The following is a 26,322-nucleotide window of genomic DNA, read 5'->3' as shown; positions in this document are numbered from 1 at the left end:
TTTACATTTCATATAAATGGAATCATGTAATAATATATGCTATTTGTAACTGACTTCTTTCATGTAGCCTAATGTTTTCAAGGTTTATCCATTTGGTAGCATGTGTCCGTATTCCTTCAGTTTTTAAATTTTTTTAATATTCAATTTTATTGATGTGCCACATTTTGTTTATTCATTCATCAGTTGATGGATATTTGAGTCTTTCCTACCTTTTGGTTATTAAGAGTAATGCTGATATGAACATTTGTGCACAAGTTTAGGTGGACATGGAGTTGCTGGGTCATGAAATAACTCTTTATCCAACCTTTTAAGGAACTTATCTTTTGTGAAAAGCCATTTTTTTAAAGAATAGATAAGGTAGATAATTCATGAGCCTTAAGATGTTTTGTAAGTATAAAATGTCGTATTCAGAATCTTAACATGAATTCATGGTGTATGTAATAGCTATTATATATTAAGTAATTTCCCATTGTGGCATCTCTTCATTTTTAGATGAATCTGAATATTTAAACATTTGGAATATATTGCCTTTTTTAACCTTTTATATAACTCAGCCCTGTCTGTTAACGTGTTCTAATCATATATCAAGACTTTTGAATTGTATAGATATTTATATTTGTTTTTGAGTGAAAATTTGTAGTTTTTAAAATAAAAATATGAGTTCCACATTTCAGACTAAAAATACCACTTATATAAATGTCTTTGTTTCACAGATGTGAAAGAAGTTTTAGATTCTGACAATGATAAATCCTTTAAGGAAGAACCAATGGAAATAGATGATGTGAAAACAGAGTCACATATAAATTGTCAGGAAAGTTCTCAAGTAGATGTGGTCAATGTCAGTGAGGGTTTTCATCTAAGGACTAGTTATAAAAAGAAAATTAAGTCATCCAAATTAGATGGACTTCTTGAAAGGAGAATTAAACAGTTTACACTGGAAGAAAAACAGCAACTCGAAAAAATGAAGTTGGAGGGTGGAATTAAGGGTACAGGAAAGACCTCTACAAGTTCTTTGAAAAGTCCATCTGAGTCACCAGTAATAACAAAAGCAAAAGAAGGGTGTCAAAGTGACTTACTTAGACAAGAACAAAGCCCTAATGAAAGTAACGATAAATCTGAAGACTTTATTCAGGGATGTTCACAGAGTGATTCCTCAATTCTGGGAATCAGTGATCCTGATCATGCAACGAATAAACTTTATCCAAAAGATCAAATGTTAGATGACATCTCCATTCAGAGCCCAGAGACAAACTATCAGAAACAAAATTCTGTTGGAAATGACATAGATGAGAGTCTCTCTGAACCAACCAGTAAAGGCTTAGAACCCACTAAGATTAAAACAAAGGGAAGTGATTTTCTCATTGATGACTCTAAACTAGCCTGTGCAGATGAAATTGGTACTTTGATCTCTAAGAACAAAAAACCACTCACACAGGAGAATAATGACGCCATTGTTTCTCCTTCCCAGAGCCCTTTACTTCCATCAGTATCTAAAAGTACTGATGATAGAGATATCCCATCTCTGTCAAAAGCAGTGGACTTTCAAGGGAAAACAGGATGTGACTTTGAATATAATAGCACTTTGGAAAATAGTTCTGATACTATGTCTATTCAGGACAGCAGTGAAGAAGATATGATTGTTCAGAATAGCAATGACAGTATTTCTGAGCAGTTCATAACTCAAGAACAAGGTGAAAGCTTGGAACCATTGAAATGTGAGTTTGTTTCAGATAAGTCCACTGGAAACTGTGATAACAGGCTGCAGGGTAAGATAACTGAAGCAAATGGTAAAAAACCAAGTCCAGAACAGAAATTAGAGGAGAAATCAGTAAATAAATGTATTGATCAAATAAATCTAAACAGTAGTGCTGACAAAAAGAATAATGAAAATCGAGAATCTGAAAAGAAAGGACAGAAAGTAAGTACCTTTCAAATAAATGGAAAAGATAATAAACCTAAAGTATATTTGAAAGGTGAATGTTTGAAAGAGATCTCTGAGAGTAAAGTAGTAAGTGGTGACATTGAACCAAAGGTTAATAATATAAATAAAGTAATTCCTGAAAATGATATTAAGTCTTTGGCTGTTAAAGAATCTGCTGTAAAGCCATTTATGAATGGTGATGTCGTCATGGAAGATTTTAATGAAAACAACAGCTTGGAAGCAAAATCATGCTTACCAAGACCTTCAGATGCGGAAGGTGACTACCAAGATGGCCTAGAGACCCTGCCATTAACCAAAGAGTCTGAGAGAGCACAGACTACCACACCTCCACCATCTTGTCCAGAAAGCAGTTCAGTGAATCAGGTAGAAGACATGGAAATTGAAACCTCAGAAGTTAAGAAAGTTTCTCCATCACCTATTACTTCTGGAGAGGAATCCAACCTCAGTAATGATTTCACTGATGAAAACGGCCTGCCCAGCAACAAAGATGAAAATGTCAATGGAGAATCTAAAAGAAAAACAGTCATCACAGAAGTCACCACCATGACATCCACAGTGGCCACAGAGTCAAAAACAGTAATCAAAGTAGCAAAAGGTGATAAGCAAACTGTGGTCTCTTCCACAGAAAATTGTGCCAAATCCACTGTTACAACCACCACAACGGTAACAAAGCTTTCCACACCCTCCATGGACAGCAATGTGGACATCATCTCTGTGAAGGAGCAGAGCAAAACTGTGGTCACCACAACAGTGACAGACTCACTGACCACTGCAGGAGGCACTCTAGTAACATCTATGACTGTGAGCAAAGAATATTCCACAAGAGATAAAGTGAAACTCATGAAATTTTCAAGACCCAAGAAGACTCGTTCAGGTACAGCTCTACCATCCTATAGAAAGTTTATCACCAAGAGCAGCAAGAAGAGCATATTTGTTCTACCTAATGATGACTTAAAAAAGTTGGCCCGAAAAGGAGGAATCCGAGAAGTCCCTTATTTTAATTACAATGCTAAACCTGCCTTGGATATATGGCCATATCCTTCTCCTAGACCAACCTTTGGTATCACTTGGAGGTATGTACTTTAAAATGTATTTGGGGAGGGGAGAAAATTATCTTTTTTTCAAAAAAAAAAAAAGATAATGAGATAATAGAGAAAAGACGGGGAGGCGTATACTTAAACACTAAAAATGTAAGGGAATCCTTTACAATGAAATTCAATTTTACTTTTCACAAGACAAAAGAAACATGTCAAACACATGTGGTTTAACTTTCCAAATTATGGCCATGTGAATTGCTCATAAAATTGGATGATCACCAACTTTCTGGAATGTTTGTATAGTTGACCCTTGAACAGCATGGAGGTTAGGGGCACTAAACACCTATGTGTTCAAAAATCCGTGTATATAACTTAATAAGTCAGCCTTCCTCCGCATACATGGATTCCCAATTGTGTATTAAAATATATTTTATTTTTGTTAGGTAATTCATAAAGTTACAAGACATAGAAAACTTACCTATAAATCACATCAGTTCATTATAATGTGGAAATCTTCCTAATGTAATTTATTTACATGATAAACATTTGTTCTGGAGTTCTGTTATGTGAGTAAAGGTAGTCTCAGAGATTGCTTAGGGATTTTTTTTTTTTTAAACCCATAAATAGTTGTAATTTAAGATTTCCTGGGCATTAAGCTTTGGGGAGTCATAGTATATAGTGTTGGGGGTTGTGAGATCATGTAGTTTTATATTGGGAAACAATCTTACCTTGTTGTTTTTTTTATATAATATATAATAGTTTGCCTCTGCCCACAGAGGGACTGAGTTACGAATAGTGCCCAGTTTTCTTAAATCCCAGCCCAGTACTTTATCTGCTATATCACATTTCACATATTTATCTTTGCTTGTCCTTTTTCATGCCCTTGTCTTTTTTCTGATTCACCCTTACAGTTGAAAAGAATGGAACATAAAGAGTTCTATAGGACATGCACAGAAATCAGGAAGGATCTCAGTTTTGCAGTTATATTTTATTAGGATCCTGAAATTGATTACTTCTGCAAGTTACTGAGCAGGCTTCATTTCTGTGTATCTTTGATATGGTCCCAGTTTCTTTAAGTTAAAAATCATGCTTTTTGTTTGTTTGTTTGTTTCCTTCAATGACAATTAGCTAGTATTATAAAAGACCAAAAAAAAAAAAAAAGTGTAAATGAGTACTCTCTATAAAGGAATTAACTTACTAATATGACCAGTCATAGTTGGTTTGACCAAGTTTTTATAACTCATCTTTTGATTTGAATTAAAATATCATCACTCCATTACACATTCAATAGAGACAGCTGAAAAAGTACAATTTCTCTGCAGGGCCTGCAATGAAGGATTTGCAGAATCCTGCAGGGAATCAAGGAACTCTTCATTACAGTTCATGGATTTGTAGGATTACTCTGCACTTTTCTGCTTTCTTCATTGAGAGCGGTCCCAAAGTGTATCCTTGACTGTCCTGCAGGTAACTTCTTTCCCACTGGAAAAGTTACTATGTACAAATACTTTTAATTAAAATGACCTGGCAGTGGTGGAGGCAGACCTTTCTGCTTTTTACTATTATGAAATGGAAGGTAGGCTCAACTGGGAAGCATTTTCTTTGGACCAGTTCTGCTCAAGTGTTGCCCAGGGCCCCTTTTTGCACGGCTGGGTTTCAGGAGCCTTGTGTTGTTATGTGTTAATATGCACTGTGGGCACAATTTGTATCTGTTTAGTTAACTGCTCATTTTTAAATGGAAGGGAGTACCTTCCTGTACATTTTAAACAGATACTGCCTTAAAATATATGCTAACATCTTAATTTGCTGAAGTTGAAAGAAACATAATCCCTTCTGTCTAACAGAGGCATGGGTGAATATGTAAATTATTCTTGACTATAGAATGCAGTTTTTAAAAAAATGTATAGCTATAAAAAATACGCATGTGAAATGCATTTTTATACTCACACTTGAATAAATTATTTCTGATGTTTAGAGTAGGAGCTAAGAATGCCAAAGGTGCATGTTCGATCTTTATTAATGTTAAGGCTAAGCAGTATTGAAAAGTAAAACTTGTCTCATCAACTCATTAGGGCTTCTCTTTCCTTCCATACTGCCTGTTCCCTTACTCCCTTAGCCCCAGGCCCCGGCTCCATGTTTTATTATCGCTTTGAACCAGTACTTATCTCCGCAGTGCTGCTCGATGGGTCCTCCTGCAATTCGGATCTGTCCTGTGACTCTTCTGACTGAGCTGACCAAACATTTAAAGGGGACTTGTTAACTACTGCAGGACTGAGAAGGGAAAGCATTTGTCACCTGTCCATCTTGTCTATGAGAAGTACTCCCCTTTGCAGCCCATCCAGTACTGGATAATTAACCTTTAAGGCTCTTAATTCTTCCATTTGGTGCAGCACATTCTGGCTCTGCCTTTCTTTCTAATGCCAGCTTCATCTCTTGCTGCACCTCTGCACTCCTTCCTGCTGGCCACAGCATGCCAGATACGGTTTTGGGGAAGAAGTGTGTGCTCTTGTATGCTTTTCTCCTAAGCATATGTGTGCTCCTTGTCTTTAGTCAGCCCACATCTGTGTCCTTTGAGATTAGGAAGGAAAGCTCTGATCCCCATCCTGGAGCCAAATCAGATGCCCCTTGCCTTGTATTTTTACCTTTGTTACAGATCCTGAGGACATAAGAACAGATTATAATTCATTTCTGTGTCCCTAGCTCCTTTCACTTAGTCTAACACATAGAGGGCACTCAAATAGTTTTTGAATGAAAAAACGAATAGACAGACTGGTAACACACAAAGAATGTTCCCCATCCGATGTTTCCGTTATAAAATAGAGATGCTATAAAGTTGTTTGTAGAGAGTGGTTAGAGGAAGAATGAAAGAGAATGAGACTTCTCTTTCCAAATAGTGCATTTAAAGATTCCCAAGGCATTTCTATAGGGTGTAGTCTGAAAGTGACACACACTTCCCTCATCTTAGGACATCCCTGCGTTAATTAACATTTGCCCTCTAATTAAAAAATTATTCTGTGCAGGTCAGAGGATTTATAGGGTGATAACATGATAAAGAAAATAATGGTGTCACGGGGGAGAGGGGAAGTTGAATTGCAGCAACTCTCTGGCTTCAGCTTTCCCTTTCCCACATAGTACATTTTTCCAACCTAATGTCAACAATAGAAAGCATTGTCTTTCATATTATCTAAGATTTACCTTCTACCTCTGTCAGAAGAGGAAATTAAGTTGTATAGGTTTTCTCTCAATGCAGTCAACCAGTATATTCAAGTATATAGAAATGTCAGCAAAGTATTTAATTACACAAAGATCTAGAGACTTGACAACCTGGGCCTGTTTTAAAATGTTTTATGGTTAATTCTGTTTTAGAACATGATATTCATTGTTGTTTTGAAATGTGTTTTTAATATATTTTGAAAAGAATATCTAAAATATTCAAAAAGTTCACACACAATGTTTAGAAAAAATAGATTCCTCTGACTCGATTAGTAACTAATACAGTGTTGTCCTTTTTCATTATTTGTTGTATTGTAGGATTTGAAAACTTTACTAATACTAGTAAAGTGTTTATTGGTATTAACATTATTAATCATCCAGGAGTTCTGTTTTACACAACGACAAATTGGATACAAATTTTTCTGTCCATTTGGAAGGGTCTTAATTGTATTTGCAAAGTGTTTTTTGGTTTTGTTTTACTTTTTGAGAAAATGTAAACATTTCTATTTTGTTTCATCAAGTCAATATTAAGATTTTATCCATCAAAAATGTTAATCAAATTTGTAACAATTTATTTCTCCATATTTGCTCTTCTTCATAATTTTTCTAACAGTTATTTTGGGATTAGGCTAAATTTATAAAATCTTCATAAATTGTTGTCATACCTATCTTACAATGAAGCATGCTTGATGTATTTATACAGCATTCGAAGTGACTACCGACCCTTTTTAAGTTGTTAGATGCATGTTATACCTAGGGACAAAAAAGTTCTTTTATTAAGGGACATATAATAAGCCAATACTTATAAAACTGTATTGTAATGCTGAATGAGGACAAGAAACTATCCTTTCGTTTAATAGAGTGGAGTGTGTGTGTGTGTGTGTGTGTGTGTACGTACGTGTGTACATGTGTACATACATACATATATATGTTCTTCTTGGGTTTTTCTTTCAGGTACAGACTCCAGACCGTAAAGTCCTTAGCTGGAGTGAGTCTTATGTTACGTTTACTGTGGGCAAGTCTGAGATGGGATGACATGGCAGCCAAGGCTCCTCCAGGAGGAGGGACTACACGAACAGGTGAGGAGTTTTGGTTTTGTGGTTGAAGCTTAAGAGAAAATGACTTGACGGTTTGGTTACTTTTAAGCATATCTGTTATTTATTTATTTTTTAAAAGATTTTATTTATTTATTTTTAGAGCGAGGGCAAGGGAGGGAGAAAGAAAGGAAGAGAAACATCATGTGTAAGAGAGGCATCGATCAGTTGCCTCTCACACACTCCCAGTTGGGGACCTGGCCCACAATCCAGGCATGTGTTCTGACTGGGAATCAGACCAGTGATCTTTTGGTTTGTAGGCCAGGACTCAATCCACTGAACCATACCAACCAGAGCACATGTCTGTTATTTATTAAAATACAATGCTTATGGTTTAAAAATACAGCTTTGCTACAGCTTGGCAGCACATGCTAGAATATCCTGGGGGCAGGTAAAAGGGGTTCAGATGATAAGGTGAGTCACTTATGTATGAACCAGTCTGAATTTTAAAAGGGTATTTATTATTATAGAGCAGCTATTTTCAATCAGTGTGCTGCAAGAGTTTTTAAAACATGCAATACTGCTGTGACTGGTGTGGCTCAGTGAGTTGGGTGTTGCTCCGCAGACTGAAAGGTTGCCAGTTCAATCCCTAGTCAGGGCACATGTGGGTTTAGCCCCCGGTTGGGGTGCATACAAGAGACAGCAGATCAGTGTTTATCTTGCACATGGATGTTTCTCTCCCTTTCTTTCTCCCTCCCTTCCCTTCTCTCTTAAAAAAAAATAAAAAGGAAAAAGAAAGAATAGCGCAAAAGTTAATGGTAGTCCACAATGGTAGCAAAAATGTGTAAAGTTCTTTAAAAAAAAATAAATAAAACAATACCTGACTGTTTAGTCAGGGGCACTGACCTCTTTTCCCTTAGATTGTCCAAAAAAAATAAAAAAGACAACAGCCGACATAGCAATAGCCATTTGATAGAAATGAATTAAAATTATACTTTTTTTTTTTTTTTGGTCATATCACCAAAAAAACATTTTTTGATGTGCCACAGATTTTTACTAATTAGTTTATATGTGCCATGAAAGATTGAAAATTGCTCTTATGAGATATAAATCATTTAAACTAGGACATCTGAAACTCTGTGCTTCCTACTTTTGTCCTAGGGTTGTTATTATTTAGGATGAGTTTTGCCATCAGGAATTAAGGTGCCCCAAACAGCGTTTTGCTCAACTTAGAAATTTTCAGTGAGGAAGAAACTCAGTATTAACTGCATTTTAACAGTGATCCTATGATCATTAAGATGTTTCCAAAAGTTTATTCCATGTGTGTCTCTTTTTTAAAGCAGCAGATGTTGTACCTTTTTAGTCTCTGAGTGTTTTAGTTGGTTATTAATACTTTGTGAATTAAATCACCATAGAAACATCTGAAACTGAAATCACAACAACAGAAATAATTAAGAGGCGAGATGTTGGTCCTTATGGCATTCGATCAGAATATTGTATCAGGAAAATCATTTGCCCCATTGGAGTTCCAGAAGCACCAAAAGGTAAGGAATGGGAAGAATTTCATTCATTATTGACCTTTTAGCCACATTTTTTATGAGTTGAAATTTGATTTTAATGTTTAATTCTTTATGTAAATTCTCAGATTATTTTTATTACAAATTATTGTATTTAAAAATGATATTTAAGTAGTAAACATAGCAAGATTCCACTAGACATACAATGATGCCCATAGGTATGGTACCAAGAACAGGGAGGGTATAAAGAGCTATAATAATACCTCTTACAATTAAGCTGTGGAGTGATTGACACCAGACCATCCTCTCCAAGAGGGTAGCCACCAAGTGTGCCTGGTTTGCTGTAGGCCCAGCACCTGCTGCAGCAACTGACACGTAAGTGGTAAATGCAGATTTGTTGATTCGTGTGTTAAAGCTCCTGTAAAATACTCCAGTGTTCAGAATAGAAATAATCTAAGAGGCTAAGGAGTTACTCAGGAATCATACATAGAGTACCTACATGAGAGGTGCTAGGTGGCAAATGCATAAAAGAATGAGATCCAGGCCCTGTTCTCAAGGAAGCCAAGAAAAGTTACAGTATTATAATAATATACTTGAGAATCAAAACTATTAACACTAAAGAGTTCAGTAATGTGTTCTGATTCAGGATATATAGAGAAAAATCAATAATATTATTTTATATGTGCAATAAAAGTATTTATGAAAAAATCTATTAAGAAATGTGGAAAAGCTCTGGCTGGGTAGTGCAGCTGGGTTAGAGTATTGTCCCAATACGCCAAGGTTGTGGGTTTGATCCGCAGTCAGAGCACATACAAGAGTCAACCAGTGAGTGCATAAACGGAGGGAACAACAAATCGATGTTTCTCTCTCTCTCTCTTTTGGGGGGAAAAATGAGTAAAAGGAAAATGCTGTTCTTAGATAGAAACATACTATTTTATAATTGTCCCCAAGTATATAAACCTACCTTTGAATCTTGATAGAATTAATGCAAATGAATTTGTCCTGGGGAATAAATACCTGAGTATGGCCTTTTTTAAAAGAACACTGTTAAGGTGGTACTTGTCCTAGTAGATGATGAAATAATAGCATAATTAAAACATTGTTGTCCTAGAACAGTATTAGACAGCTTGATTGATAGGCAGACATGGATCAAAGAAAGTATTCCTGACCAGTCTTCAGTCTTGAGCCCACAGCCTTCAGTGCAAACCACTGCGGTCTCCTTAAATCACTTTCCTGTGGCTTTTGCTACTTTGTACGACACAGGTCCTACTGCTTTTTCTGTTTCCTTCTGCTGTGTTCCTTCGATTCTACCCCTTCCTATTCCCTGAACATATGGGAAGGTTCAATGCTTGTCTTTCCCTCCTTTTTATTTTGGAAATTTTATCATTAGGATATTTTACCTATTCTTAATATTTTCAGATCTCTTCATTAATGTTGGTAACTCTCAAGCCCTCCCACGCCTCACTCCCCTGCCTTGATAGGGAAATACAGATCTCCGGAGTTGTATGTGACAAGACACCCAGACAGGCTGTTGGAAGAGCGAGTCATGCTTCTTGAAGGAAATTGTCTCCATGTTAGGGTCTGAAGGATAAGTAGTCGTTGGTCAAGTGAGGGGTGGGAGCCTAGGAATACTGTTGCAGCCAGAGGGAACAAGCTGTGGAAAGGTTCGTGGGCCTTCGTATTAGGGGCCAGCAAACCGTGGCCCATGAGTCTTGACCCCATCACCTACTTTTGTTAATAAAGTTTAATTGGAACACAGCCACACTTACTCATTTATATATTGTTTTTGGCTCCTTTTGTCGTGCAAAGGCAGAGTTAAAAAATTGTAAGAGACCATCTGGCCCACATAGTATTTACCATCTGGCTTTTAAAGAAAAAGTTTGGCAATCCCTGCTTTTCATGATATGTAAGAGGAGATGCCAGAAGTGTTGTAATTTTAGGACTTATATTGCTTAAAATACTCTAATTTGTTTTCTCAAGAAACACCTACACCTCAGAGGAAAGGCCTTCGATCAAGTGCATTGCGGCCAAAGAGACCAGAAACGCCCAAGCAAACTGGCCCTGTTATTATCGAAACCTGGGTAGCAGAGGAAGAGTTGGAATTATGGGAGATCAGGGCGTTTGCTGAGAGGTAAGGAAATGGTTAACATGTTATCAGATATTTGAAGATTTTATCATTTCATAATTAAAGAATTACCCCCTTAATACTTTATTCAATGTGTCCTGATGTTACTACCTTTTGATTTTAAGTACTAGTTGTGTATCATTTATGGCGGCCCTGGTTCTAATTTTATCCTTTTGTCAATATCTAATTTCTTAACTGTTTTATTTTTAAATCAAAATAATTTGATACCTCTTCATGATGTAAAAGTCAACGAGATTTCACTTAATATTAGATGCCAAATACCTAATAGGGTAATTTCTGATAAGTTCATCCTTTTTTTCCCTGCAGAGTGGAGAAAGAAAAGGCACAAGCAGTTGAGCAACAGGCTAAGGTTAGTGAACAGAAGAAGGCAGAGGACTTCAAGGCCCAAATGGAGGCTCACCTCAAACAGCAGCGGTTGGCTGCCCAGCAGGTGGGGGAGTTGGTACCAGTCCCACCTGGCAATGAATTGACATTTTTAGCCAACCTCATGCACACTGAAAACACAGTAATTATATATTCATTCATGTGGTTTTATTTTTAAGTGTATCTTGCATGTATCTTAATTTCATTACTTGAAAGTAGCTCTGTGGATACACCAAGCTGTAGTTTAGCAAAGAATGTACGTATTCGGAGAACAACATTTGAAATAAGATTTATTATCTTGATAATTTAGAGGATCGTTTCTGTTCTTTTTTTTTTCCTTTTTTTAGTGAAGAGTTTCAAAAGGTAATTCTTTTCCTGCAGTATTACAATCTGCAAAATCTCTGTAGTCTATGAAAAGCAAATTGTATTGAAATTCTATGAATTTGTTATAATTGATGATCATAAAGCTACCAGTTGCTTTTTAGCATTTCCCTACTGTAAATAATGTACCAATGTGCCTGAATATTAGGGACCCACATAAAAGATGATTACCCCTTTTTTCTATTAAGGAGATACTATAAAAGTTTTTAGCCATGTTGGATATATAGATGAAATAGATATCTATTTATAATATCATTAACTTAAGTTCCACATAACTTTAAAAATTACATTTTATATAAACCAGCTCTTCTTTCCAAACTCCTTTTTCCCCTCACATTTTATAAAACATTTTTTTTAGACTCTTAGGTACCTTTTCCATTGGTTTACTATAGGGTCATTATCTTTACTTATATAAAGCTTGGGGTAACAGCACTGTTAGATTCTGTTCATTCATAGAAAAACTGGCTGGTGGTTTCATTTTTCATTTTGTGAGTGTCTTGTCCTCTCTAATAGTGTAACCTAATGATATACTTTAAAAATTTTCTTTAACATTCTTATTTACAAAGATAGTCAACGTGTCCAATTTTTAAGATTTAGCCCCCAGAAATAACTGCTAAATATGTGTTCAGTCTTTTCTGCCTCCTTTTTTTATTAATTCAATTATATGATATGTCTAAGTATCCCAACTAAATTCCATTCCTTCTGAGGAATGAAAAGTTACGTGAAATGCCTCACGTTGTACTCAGACACCGAAGATGTGTACGAAAGTAGTCCTAGGAAGATGGAGTGGGATGTCATTGGTGAGTAGTTTCCAATGACAAGAGAGGGTCCAGAATTGGAATTGGATCTCATTTCTACCATTAACTAGCTCAGGCTGCGGGCCAGTCTCACAACCGCTCTGAGTTTCAGTTTTCTCATCATTAAATCACAGTGCCAGCAACTTTACTGGATTGGTCTGAGCATTAAATAAGAAAATGAAGGTAGCCCTGACCAGTGAGTTCCAGTGGGTTGGGCACGTCCCACAAAGCAAAAGGTTGCCCATTTGATTCCCAGTCAGGGCACATGTGTGTTTTGCAGGCCAGGTTCCTAGCTGGGAACATGCAAGAGGATCAGTGTTTCTTCACACATCAATGTTTCTCTCCCTCTCTTTCTCCCTCCCTTCCCCTCTGTCTGAAAATAAATAAGTAAAATCTTTTTAAAAAAAGATAATGAGCCCTGGCCGATGTAGCTCAGTGGATTGAGTGCCAGCCCGTGAACCAAAGGCTCACAGGTTCGATTTCTAGTTCGGGCACATGCCTGGATTGTGGTCCAGGTCCTCAGTGGGGGCACTCAAGAGGTAGCCACACATTCATGTTTCTCTCTCTCTCTCTCCCCCTCCCTCCCTCCCTCCCTCCTTCCTTTCCCCTCTCTCTAAAAATAAGTAAATAAAATCTTTTTTTTTTTTTTTTTTAAGTGCAATTCCAAGTGTGATAGGTATTCCTGGGTGTCCTATACAAATGTTGCTTTAAAAAAAATAAAAATAAAAAGATGGTAAAGTATCTGCCACCAGGTTTGTAATCCATGCCACCTTTTATTTTTATTTGTGTAAGCTTACACCATCGTGTTTGTAAGCTGTCAGGAAATGTTAGCTTACCTATGATAAATCATCACAGCAACCTATGATATAATATGATAACCTATCATAGCAACCTATGATAAAAGATACACGGATTGTCTTCAGCAACTATATAGTCTCAAAGATCAGATTATACTACTCTATACAAAATACTCCAAAGTATTATTTTATAAAAAATATTTGAATTCAACAATAAGTCTAGGGAAATTGTTTTATAATTTTCAGCTTGCTTGATTGCCAGTTTGCCAACTTGAATAATGATGTTTAAACATTGACATGTTCTTTATGATTAGATAAATTACATGGTAAATCCTAAACCTTTTACAGTTTGTATCATTTGTTATCTTCTCTAAATACCACCGAGGAGCAAGGTGTTCCTGTGTCTAGTTAGATGGCCCATGTCTCTCTTTTTCAGTCTGAAAGCTTGGACATTTGTAGAGGCTGAAAAAACTTGATAACCTTTAATTATCTGTTGTGAAAAGCTTACTACTTTTAATAAAATATAATGTGACTTAAAAATATTTCCATCAAGAAATTAAATTCAAGGTAAATTTATATGGGCATATTTTCAATAGTAAATTTTTGAAATTTGGTGCAGTTTCTTAAATTGAGAGAGATTGTAGCTTTATGTATTGCAGAGTGGTATTATTTTATTTAGAACTATTTTGGTTCATATTTTCTCTCCCTGACTTTTCTAGAAACGGTTGGAACAGCAGAAGCCTACAGTAATTTCAGCTTCTACAACTTCACCAACACACAGTACAACCAGTACCATCTCTCCAGCACAGAAAGTTATGGTGGCCCCTATAAGTGGTTCAGTTACACCTGGAACTAAAATGGTACTAACTACTAAAGTTGGATCTCCAGCTACAGTAACATTCCAGCAGAACAAGAACTTCCATCAGACCTTTGCTACATGGGTTAAGCAAGGCCAGTCAAATTCAGGTACAAAATTATGATTAAATAAGAGATTGCTTTCATTCAAGAAAAAGATTTGCAGTCAATTACCTGCTGAAATAAAACATTTTTTTTTTTGAAAATTGTTTTTCTTCTGCAGCAGATTGAGCAAACATGCTGTAACAATTGGCTTGTTACAGATAATATTACATTAGCAAAACTCCTCTCGTAAATTATTTCACTTTCAACATTTACATAGTTCACTTTGAGTGGAGAGGATTTTTTTATTTTTTTTAAGTACAAAATGAACCACATTTCATGCATTGGTGCCCTTCCTAGAAGTCACTACGTTGCTGGTTATTTTAAATGTAAAGCTTATTAAATGTCTTATACCCTATTAGCCACCAGCACAGCTGCCACATCTGCTACAACCATTGCCAGCACAGGTCAGACGTTCCAAATTACAGGCAATCCAGTCACTATGGCAGGAAAAGTAATTACCAAACTGCCACTTCCTGCAAACAGCAAGATTGTCGCTGTAAATGTGCCAGCAACACAAGGAGGTAAGGGAAATGTGAAGAGTTTTAATTCACATTTGCCAGATCATACCGTTGCCATCATTTTTCATTTCCTTTTCACTGATTTCAGTCCTCAGATACCACATTCTGTGTAGCCCACTGTAAAACCCTGCCACACCTAGTTTCTCCCCAGAAGCTGAGAGACACCTGATGCTTTTTATTGAAAGGGCAGTTGTTAATTACTCTTTATCTTTTTTTAAGGTGTTGTGCAAGTACAACAAAAAGTTCTGGGTATCATTCCATCAAGTACAGGTACAAGTCAGCAAACCTTTACTTCATTCCAACCCAGGACAGCAACAGTCACTATTAGGCCCAATACCTCGGGCTCTGGAGGAACCACGAGCACATCACAAGTAAGAATTCTTTACAGGCTTATTTTGCTTTAAAGTGTTACCCACATCAGGTTTTTAGAATGACCTTTTCCACAGTTAATCCAGCTTCTAATTTTTCTTTTCCTTTTACCTAATCTGTGACAAATTACTGATTTTTTTTAAAAAACCTGTTATTTCTAAGTAAATATGATGCATGAATTGTTTAACATGTAGTTAATAGCACATTAGTATAGTTTATGAATGATAAGAATTACTTTCTAGGGTTTTATAAAGAAAATTCCTTTATATAAAATACTAGAGAGCATGGAACCACCCAAGGAAACTTGCTGTGTAGCTAAGAAATAGAATGAAAAGTATGATCCACAGCACTATAACTAGATTTGTAATCAGCTGATGTGTACAACTGTTTAGACACATCATTTCTTTGGCACTAGCAATATGGTAAAGCTTTAAAGTTTTGCAGACTTGAAAATGTTGTGCTCCTAACTATAAAACTGAAAATAGCATGCTCTGTAGTCTCTCCTTTAAAACTGTAAAAGAACATTTGGCTTGTGATCTTACTCTTATATAACCAGGGTTATAGATAGGGATTATACCTCATAGAAAATGCAATGCAACGTTTTTCCCTGAGCAACTATGGTGATTCTAGATTAGAGCTTAACTAGGTCTTGTTTCTTCCTTTTAGCCTGAAGGCTGTTCTTGGTCTCAATGACAAGGAATTTCACATGATCTCATTTGAATTAAATTTTCTCCTCTCAAAACTCCTTTTATTCTGATGCGTAATATAATTTAAAATGTAATATCCAAGAATCTTTGTCGTGTCTATAGATTTGTTTATCAATATACAGTATTTAAAAACCTGTGTTCTAGGTCCATCATGCTTTAGTCTTTTAAAAACATTTTAATTCATTGTCTTTTGTGTCACTTATAGGTAATCACAGGGCCTCAGATCCGCCCTGGTATGACGGTGATTAGAACACCACTCCAACAGTCAACACTAGGAAAGGCAATTATTCGGACACCTGTGATGGTACAGCCAGGTATTCCTCCATCCAGTATTATCATTTTACATCTAAACAACCAGTCCAGGAAATCTGTAATATTCTGTATTTGGCACTCTACATACTAGAAAATACCAAATTGAATTAAGACTTCAAAGCATACTAAATTTCTATGCCATCGTAGAATGCATTCATAGGTATTAATTTCATTTCTGGCATTGCAGAATAGATCCAACCATGCTTATTAAAAATATTTTTCAAGTTTTGGCTGGTGTGGCTCAGTGGATTGAGTGCCCACCCACCTGTGAATTGAGAGGTTACCGGTTTGATTCCCAGTCAGGGCACGTGCTGGGTTATGGGCCAGGTCCCTGGCTGAGGGCATGAGACAGGCAACCGCTCGATGTTTCTCTCACACATCGATGTTTCTCTTCCTCTCTTTTTCCCTCCCTTTCCCTCTCTCTAAAAGTAAATAAATAAAATCTTTTCTAAAATATTTTTTAAACCTCTAATAAGTAGAATATATACATTCAAGTAATTGGAGTAGAAAATAAGGGAAGGAAACAGTCTCTGCATCAAAAGATGAAAATAAAATCAAGAAAACAGCTAAGAAGCATTTAAACAAAAAGCATAAAACAAGATTACAAAGGCTGTGCCAACCCTTTATTAATGTGAATAGGCTGAAGCTCTCATATTAAACTGTGAAGAAAGTAAAGATTGAAAAAAAATACAACTATATACTTTTAGAAACATAACTAAAATCAAATTACCACAAAAGGTTAAAAATAAAAAGATGGGCAAAGATACTTGAAATAAAGGCCAAATGAAGAAAGAAAGAAAGGAAGGAAGGAAGGAGGGAAGGAGGGAAGGAGGGAAGGAGGGAAGGAGGGAGGGAGGAGATAATCCTGCTAATATTAGAGTAGAATTTGCTGTGTTTAAAAAAACCCTAAATAGGGCAAAAAGGGTCATTTTAGATTGGCTTAAAGATAAAGGTTGCAATGAAAACACAATCTTTGATCTTTATGAACTAAATAAGATTATTTATTCAGTTAAAAAACTGAAGTGTTTTAATAAAAAATTATTTGAAATCAAGGAGGGATTAACAGAAGCATAGTACACCAAAAATAGACTGTGTATCAATTTTTGTACTTGTAGGAATATACATTGGTTTTAGATATTTATGAATGATTTTTATGAAAGCAGTCATATAATGTGTCATGGGTCAAACCTTAATGAATTCCAAAAAGTAAAATGTTGTTAGGCCACATTCTTTGTAGTAAAGCTTTAAAGTAATATTAAAGTGTTATAGTAATAACTATTACTTATTTGGAAATTTTGAATATGTTCTCTAAGTGGTAATAGAAAAAATATAAAGATTATATTAAAAATAATATGTTCTCATAAGTAACTTTTAAGTTAAAGAAACATTAAAATGTGTAATTTCACACAGAGTATCAAATAGCAACTAAGCTATGCTGCCAAAGCTGAACTCAGAGGCAAGTTCATTCTTTAACAAATCCTTGAGCACCTACTCTAGGTAGTTGAAGTACGTTGGTGAACAAAACAGACCAAAAATATCATATTGTTAAATCTTAATAAAAAGTTAGAAAAGTATTTTAAACAAATTTTAAATGGAAAGAGGAAGGAGGAAGTAAAATAAAAATACAAATATAATTAGAAAACAAAAATTCAAGTATTATTAAAATAAGCCTTTTTTTGGCAAGTCTGATATTTAGAAAAGATAACAACTTGCTAGTTTACAGAACTAGGCATGATACAGTGCTTTAAAAATAGAATGAACTTTTAAAAATCTGAACAGAATTGTGTACAGGTATCCTTGTGGTAAGACTTTAAAAATTCTATCTATACTCAGGAATTAAATCTGTTTGAATAATTAGGCATAATTATTCTTATGAATTTCAAATTTCAGTGACTCATGTCAAGGAAAGAGATTTGGAAAGTTTTGCCATATTATTACCTACAAAAAAATAATTCCAGATTTAATTATTTTATTGGTAAAATTCTTAAATGATTAGGAAACAATTCCTTCTTATAAAAAATTGTTCTAGAGCATGGAGAAGGAAAAGATTAAAATTTTTTGTTCATTTGACAAATTTAGCACAATTCTAATAAGACACATAGCATAGTTTTAGGCAGTTTTTTGTTTTATGCCGAAGCAGGGTTTATCACAGAAAACAAAATATGATTTATCTCAGTTAATGCTACTGGAACGATTGATAAAAATCACTGTGCATTCCTGTTAAAAAATAGATGTCAGGCAGGGAGATAAAAAGAAAGATAAAATAATATGAAGGAGGTAAAAAATAGGTGATAAATTATGATGTGCTTTTAGTAAAGCAGAAAAAATTGGTGATTGCAAGGTACATAGAGCCTTTATTCCCTAAAGCCTTGTATAGCCATGAATGCATGTTTGGCTTGCATATGTGAATCTTTATGGCTTCACATATGAGTAGGGCTGTTGTATCAGAGGAAAAGCAAGATGGCCACTGGGGCTGGTAGGGCCCAGTGAAGGTGAGAAGAGCTATAACAGTTGCTGTCAGAGAGGTGCCATGGGTGGACGCTGTATGTGTCTGAGTTTGTGCAGATCAGTTTGTCCCTGTTCCTACCCTCCAGTAGTCTTTCCTAAAGTGGAATCCACAGACTCTGAGGATGTCACAAAAATTTAAATTTTTTTAGAGTTATTTTGATGATAATCTAAAAATGACATGTACATATTGATAATTATTATTTGAATGACCATCATCTAATCAATTGGTACCAACCTTTTATCTGTCTGTGTTTGTGATGACACCGTATCAGTACCAAGTGATCAACTAAAGTAACTTTTCATGCAGTGTTCCTTGACCTGCAGTACAAGGACATACTGTTGAGGTTCAGAAGTTCTCAAATGAAGGTATTTGACTACACATGCTGTATGGTTTTTTTAAATTCATCTTGAAGAATGAGTGAGATTAAGGAAAGTTTAGAAGAAAGAGTTATGATGGAAAACTTGCACTGCCAGTTGTTAAAGTATATTTTAAGCCTCCAGAATTAGAAGCTCGATACCAGAGAAAAGTAGACCAAAAGAAACAACTAAGGATGCATTTATACATGAGAATTTGCTGTATGACAAAGGTGTCATTTTTTAATCAGAAGGAAGGACTGGATTTATGAGTAAATGATACTGGAATAATCAGTTTTGGGGGAAAATAGCCAACATATACTATGACTAAGAATATACTTAGGAAGTTATATCTGACTAGAGAATGCAAGAAAACTTTAAGAGCAAAAACTAAAGCATAAAGATAATTCACATGAAAAAACTTTTATAGGTTTCCAAATAAAAGGCAGACAGCAAAGTTAGAAAAATACATTTTTGTAATTTACCCATGTCTTTAACCTGTAAAAAGCAACTATAAGAAAATTCACAAATGAATTATGACTTGACAGTTTTATATGCTGACCCTCTATAGTAATTGAAGACATTCAAGTACTGTGGTCATGCTTTCTGATGGCTGAAATAGTTTGCTTTAGTGATAGTACCTAGGGCTTTATTGTTCATTGATATGAGCACTCAGTTGTCGTGGAAGTATGAATAGATATATAGCCTTTCTAAAATTCAAGTTCTGTGTTCCTAATATGAACCTAGTAACTGTGGGGGTGTTTATTTTAAGGAAATAATTATAAATAAAAAATTTATAAGCAAGGATTTCACCATGGTGTTATTTAAAAATGAAAAAAGGAAGGTATTCAAAATGACAAAATAGGTTCAGTTTTATACATATGCAATGATATTGACCACAGATACATACACAAAAATATGCATTCACAGAAGGGAAAAAGGAAGTGAATGCAAAACTTTGAAAATATGATATTATTCACAAATTAATAAAGAATAGGACTTTGTAAATGTAAAATTAGCTCCCAAATAATTACTCTTAGCAACCATTTTACTGGGGGCAGAGTAGGGGGGAATCCCACTTCCCTTTCTTCCAGTTTCAAAAAGTTAAATGAGAAATGGAAGTTTTTAGAAGACTGTAGTCTTCTAAAATTCATCAGTCATCAGTAGTTTTTATTGAACAATAACTATGGAAGCCTTCTTTGAGCACTTTGCCAGAGTACAGGCATGTCTCAGATATTACCGGTTTTGTTCCAAGTCATTGCAGTAAAGCAAATATTGCAAGTTATAATCTTTTTGTTGGTGGCAAGTCTTAAGTTTGTAAAAAATGTAACATCTGTGAAGCTCATCAAAATGAAGCACAGTAAGATGAGGATAATAGTGATCCTTCCCCTCACGCTTCTCCCAAACTATCTGGCACAATGCTGTAGGAAAAGCATATTTATAATTGACCCATAATATTTCAGATTCTGTATGTTTTGTTTACAATTCATGTGAATTAATTTCATATTAAATATTTTAATGTTCTATTCCTAAGGAAAAGTAACCTTATAAATGACATGTTTTACATATTCTTCTCTGTCTTTCCTATTGTCATTTTGGCTTTAGACACACAGGAAGAATATTAATCGCTTTTTTTGCTGTACTACAGATAGCAGTAACTGGATTTGGTTGTCAGTGATGTGACTGAAAACAGGCTCACTGACGACGAGGTGGATCCTTCGGTCGTGTGTATATGTCTGAATGCATCCTTGATCTGTTGGCATCCCATGAGGCTTTTTTGAAAATTGAATACACTCATCCGAAGTGTTGGAGTATTTCAACTGGAAGTGCTAAGTGCCTGTAAATATTTGTAATGTTTTGCTGTTTGCCTAGGTACTCCTCAACAAGTAGTGACTCAGATCATCAGAGGACAACCTGTTTCCACTGCAATCTCTGCCCCTAATGCAGTTTCTTCAACACCTGGGCAGAAAGGATTAACTTCAGGAACATCCACTGCAAATCTGCAGTCTTCAACCTCACAGTCCCCTCGCCCCCAGCAAGGACAGGTGAAGCTTACCATGGCTCAGCTCACTCAGTTAACACAGGGCCACGTAAGTAATACGCCATCATTTTAACTTCAGAGATGATCTCATTTATCCTTGTTAAAATGTACTTGTTCGGAGAAACTAAATAAGTACTTGTTTTAAGTAAGAAATGGCCACTTTCTAGGGTTAAACAAAAATACCTCTTAAAGGCAAGATATAAGCCTCAGCTATCTAGAAGCCTTAGACCATGAGCTGTAACAGTGAAAAGGATAACCTTTTTAACCACCAAAACTTTATTGATTGATCTATTTCCATGGGAAAAATAAAATTGGAGTACATTAAGCTGCTTCCTTGAAAGACTCAGTGTTGTTATCAGTTACTCTAATAGCAACCAATAGACTGAATGCAGTTCCCATGGAACTTGATAAGCAGATTTTTAAAATTTGTATGGAAGTGCCAAGGATCAAGAATAACCGTAGTAGTTTTGAAAAACTGGAGAATTTGTCGTGTAATAACCTGATATGAAAACTTACTATAATCCTTCACTAATTAATAGAGTAAGGTATAGAAACAGGATAGGTAGACCACCAGCACAATATAAAAAGTATAGAAAGTGACCCAGGCATATGTGGACACTCATAATATGATAGAGTTGGCATTGCAGATCATTGAGGAAAGGATATTTTCAGTAAATGGTGCTGGGGCAATTGAATAATATGGGAAACCATGAGAGTGGACACTACCTCACTCATTGTTCCTAACTTTAGGGTCAAAAAGCCTTTATTAAACATACAGAAAACACTATCCATAAACGAAAATTTAGTAAATTCAACTGTATTATAAAAGAGAATGAAAAGAATGAGAAAGTGTAAATACAACCAAACAAGGAGTACATGAAGAAATAATATAAATTGAGAAGAAAAATTTAGTAGCTGAGTATAAAAAAGAGAAAACTTGAGTAAAAAGGACATCTAAATGCTGAACTTTATTTGTAATGAGGGAAATGCTTTTTAAAACCATATATGTAAGAGATTGGTGGAAATAAAAATGACGGACCAAATGAAGAGCTAAAGGCACCACACAATGACTCCTTCATGCACAACTGGTTTACATAGTTGGTTTAGTAGTAGTAGTACATATTGGTTTAGCCATTTTGGAAAACTAGACATTACCTAGAAAAGTTGAAGATGTGTGAGTCCCAGGTCCCAGTGGTTCTGCTTCCAGGTGTAGTCCCTAGAGAAGTTCTGTTCATGTATGTACCTGGATAATGAATATTTATTGCAGCATTGTTCATGAGTCAAAACTGGGAACAACCCAAATGTCTGCATATAATCAGTTAGATAAATACATTCTGGTATATTCCAACAAACTTAAATTGCGATTCCATTTGTGTAAAATTGAGAAACGGGCAAAAGTGACCATATTGTATAGGGATACAGAGCGACTGCGTTGACTACCTAGAGGGGATGCCATTCTCATATTTTTTGTGGATGGTGCTCTTGATGTTGTGAACCTTTAAAGATCTATACCTAAGTAGTAGTACTCTGAAGGAATGAAACATTACCATAACAGTGAGAATAGTGGTTACTGTAGGAAAAGGAGGGGAATTAAGATCAGAGCAGGTCAAACGAGGAGCTTCTTAGATACTGGCAATGATGACCTGAGGCCTGGTATTACAGATGTTCACTTATTTTTGAATGTATACAAAAATATACTTTTTAGGAAAGCAAAAATAAATACCGGACTCATAAGTAAAGCATGTGTTGCTTAGATTTCGTACATGAACTTTGTAGTACAGAGTTTGGCTGTTGGGAATTTGGAGTGGGCTGTTTTTCTTTTGCTTTCTAATTCTTCTTCATGTTGCTGGTAGTTAAGGTTACCAGATTAGTAAGTCCTGGACAGAAGAGGCAGTACATGCAGAGTTTAATTCCTGGTCCCCATGTTGACAGCTGCTCAAACGTTAGTGACCCTCCTTACTTGGTATTTGCTTTCCGTGCCTGAAAGCCTAAGCTTAGATAATTTGGTAAATACTGAATACCTGGCAGACCTGGGTTCCTCGTTTTATCTCACCTTTAACGTGGTCTCTAACTTTGGACAAGGAACATGAACTTTCCAACTTAAGTTTCTTTTTCTTTTTTTTTTTCTTTTAGATTTTATTTTATTTCTTTATTTTTAGGCAGAGGAGAAGGGAGGGAGAAAAAGAGGGAGAGAAACGTCAGTGTGTGGTTGCTTCTCATGTACCCCCTACTGGGAACCTGACCCACAATCCAGGCATGTGCCCTGACTGGGAGTAGAACCAGTGACCCCTTGGTTCGCAGGCTGGCACTCAGTCCACTGAGCCACACCAGCCAGGGCCAACTTGAGTTTCTTAATTGCTTTTAAGATCATAGTAATATATTCTTGCCCTACTCCACAAAGTCACAAGTTCTTTGTGAGAAAAATCACAAGGCAGGCAGTATGTGTAAAGATGCTTTGAAATTGTAAAACAATATGAATATAAGATTATTGAAAATCAGAATTTTGTGTTGATGTTAGTATTTTACTTCTTGCCCTTACAGTAGTCCCCCCCTTATTTGTAGGGGATACATTCCAAGACTCCGGTCAATGCCTGAAACCATGGACAGTACCGAACCCTGTATATATATTATGTTTTTTCCTATACATACATACGTTTTCACTCAAAGGAAGCACTTTAAGGCTCTTCTTTGGCATATCTAAATGACTGGAATCACTACCCTTGTGCTTTCTGGGCATCATTAAGTAAAGTAAGGGTCACTTGAACACAACAAACACTGCAGTAGTGAGACATTTGATCTGATAACCAAGAGGATTATTAAAGTGACAAATGAGTGGGGAGCATATACAGCATAGATAAAGATAAGCTAGACAAAGGAATGATTCACACTCTGGGTGGCTGGAAGCAGTCAGTGCGAGATTTCATCACACTATTCATAACGGCACACAATTTAGAACTTATGAATCATTTATTTCTGGAATTTTCCATTTAATATATCTGTATAACACTTGGCCATGGGTAACTAATTGTGGAAAGCAAAATAATAGATAAGAGGAAGTACTGTATTTTTAATTTGGATGATTTAGATCTGGTGGAGTTCTGTTACTTATAGACAGGTTCTTGGCTGTCCATTTGGAGAGTTGGACCAGAACACTCTGGGTTGTTAGCTCATGGTTTTTCTAATAAACAGCATAAGTCTTTTTAAATAAATATTCTTATTTGAACTTATCTGAATTCCTTCTGGTGACATTCCATATATATTCAAAGATATATTTTCATTATTTTATAGAATCTTTTAACATAAAAATGGTGTACTTACAGATTGATGCTTTGAATACTGTTTACATGTTGTTTGCTTTTCCCATAGGGTGGCAATCAAGGTTTGACAGTAGTAATTCAAGGACAAGGTCAAACTACTGGACAATTGCAGTTGATACCTCAAGGGGTGACTGTACTTCCAGGTCCAGGACAGCAGCTGATGCAAGCTGCGATGCCAAACGGTACTGTTCAGCGATTCCTCTTTACCCCATTGGCAACAACAGCCACAACAGCCAGCACCACCACCACCACCGCTGTTTCCACCACAGCAGCAGGTAGAGCTTGGGTTTATTGGAAGCGCTGTGTGTTATTACCACAAGTTGCTGGGCTAATAGGGGGATAAGAGACCAGTGCTTAGCTTTGGGAGGATGTACCTCAAGCCAGTAAGCTTAACAGTTGGCTGGTCAATCTTACAAGATCTCAACAAGATCTCTTATTTGGCAGACTCTTTCATCTTCACCTCTCATAAAATATATCGAAAGGGAAGTGAGGGGGTAGATATTGTGGTAACTACACCCACATTCCTTGGAAGCCTTGTAGGCACTGATTGAATTGGGGTGGATGGGAAATTGTATAGGTCCAGCTCATTACCTGCAAGTGAGAGCTGCAGGTCCAGAACGACTTCGTTTACCTTCTGCAAGCTGCTGTCACTAACTGCCACCACACCATGGAAGAAAAACGAGGGAGAGCGCTCACCTGGGCCAAAAGGCCTGGCTAGTTTTCAGAGACTGGGCCTTTACATTGGAAGCCAGCTTTCTGGAGAGTCAGCAAAGTGCGCAGAAGGTGGCCATAAAACAGGGCCCACACTCCCCAATTTCAAAGATTCCTAACCCAACTTTGTCTAAATGAAGCCTTTCTAAGGCATCAGTCTTTTATAGTGAAATAGGGAATTCTCACCATTAGAAAATCCCCTTCAAATTCTTCTTTAACCTCTGTCTTTTGTTCTCCTAGAGTAATAGAATTATTTGGTTTTTCTTTTTCACAGGTACAAATGAACAAAGACAGAGTAAATTATCACCCCCAACACAGGTGCAACAAGCCAAAACCCTGCCACCAGCTCAGTCATCAAGTGTGAATCCTCCGGAATCCCAGCCACAGACTGCTCAGCCTTCAGCTCAGCCCCAGCCCCAAACTCAGCCCCAGTCCCCAGCTCAGCCTGAAGTTCAGACTCAGCCTGAAGTTCAGACCCAAACAACTGTTGCATCCCATGTCCCTTCTGAAGCACAACCCACCCAAGCACAGTCATCCAAACCCCAAGTTGCAGTACAGTGTCAGCCTCAAAGTAATGTCCAAGGACAGTCTTCTGCTTGCGTCCAAAGTCCACCACAGGCTCGAATACGTCCATCAACTCCATCCCAGGTGTCTCCTGGTCAGCAATCCCAGGTTCAGACTACAACCTCACAACCGATTCCAATTCAGCCACATACATCTCTTCAGATACCTACCCAGGGCCAGCCACAATCACAACCCCAGGTACAGTCTTCACCTCAAACTCTTTCATCGGGACAGACGTTAAGTCAAGTTACTGTTTCATCCCCATCCCGTCCTCAGCTACAAATACAGCAGCCACAGCCCCAAGTCATTGCTGTGCCTCAGCTGCAGCAAGTCCAGGTTCTCTCTCAGATCCAGTCGCAGGTTGTGGCTCAGATACAGGCTCAGCAAGGTGGTGTGCCCCAGCAAATCAAACTCCAGTTACCTATTCAAATTCAGCAAAGCAGTCCTGTGCAGACTCACCAGATTCAGAATGTGGTTACAGTGCAGGCAGCCAGTGTGCAAGAGCAGTTGCAAAGGGTTCAGCAACTCAGGGATCAGCAGCAAAAGAAGAAACAGCAACAGATAGAAATTAAGCGGGAACACACCCTCCAAGCTTCTAATCAAAGTGAAATCATTCAGAAACAGGTAAAGTTATTAAGTAAAAGCAGCATGTTCAGTAGCTTGAATTATTGTGCTGTGCATTAGACTTAGTGTTTGATTGCGTTAGGTTTCCTGAATGAGACAAAAGTCACTGATGT

At 36.5% G+C, this 26,322-nt stretch overlaps 1 protein-coding gene across 11 annotated transcripts in view; it reads left to right on the top strand.

Moving 5' to 3' along the window:
- Positions 1–26,322, top strand: part of BPTF (bromodomain PHD finger transcription factor) — a 127,579-nt gene that overhangs the window by 79,250 nt on the left and 22,007 nt on the right. For 6 of the 11 annotated variants that reach the window (XM_054573049.1, XM_054573047.1, XM_054573046.1 and 3 more), the window contains 12 exons: positions 714–3,015; positions 7,144–7,268; positions 8,639–8,767; positions 10,721–10,871; positions 11,193–11,235; positions 13,944–14,190; positions 14,544–14,705; positions 14,922–15,073; positions 15,984–16,092; positions 20,825–21,042; positions 24,360–24,585; positions 25,296–26,209. In XM_054573049.1, the coding sequence (XP_054429024.1) occupies positions 714–3,015; positions 7,144–7,268; positions 8,639–8,767; positions 10,721–10,871; positions 11,193–11,235; positions 13,944–14,190; positions 14,544–14,705; positions 14,922–15,073; positions 15,984–16,092; positions 20,825–21,042; positions 24,360–24,585; positions 25,296–26,209 (4,778 nt within the window). The remainder of the gene's footprint in view (positions 1–713; positions 3,016–7,143; positions 7,269–8,638; positions 8,768–10,720; positions 10,872–11,192; positions 11,236–13,943; positions 14,191–14,543; positions 14,706–14,921; positions 15,074–15,983; positions 16,093–20,824; positions 21,043–24,359; positions 24,586–25,295; positions 26,210–26,322) is intronic. The other 5 variants (XM_054573052.1, XM_054573048.1, XM_054573043.1 and 2 more) reach the window with 3 other exon arrangements.

The sequence above is a fragment of the Pteronotus mesoamericanus genome, unplaced genomic scaffold (genome assembly GCF_021234165.1).
Source record: "Pteronotus mesoamericanus isolate MK-2021 breed Mesoamerican mustached bat unplaced genomic scaffold, CSHL_Meso_final contig_246, whole genome shotgun sequence".
NCBI classification, from domain to species: Eukaryota; Metazoa; Chordata; class Mammalia; order Chiroptera; family Mormoopidae; genus Pteronotus; species Pteronotus mesoamericanus.
Note: the sequence above shows the minus strand (reverse complement) of the source record. Positions and strands in the feature narration are given on the sequence as shown.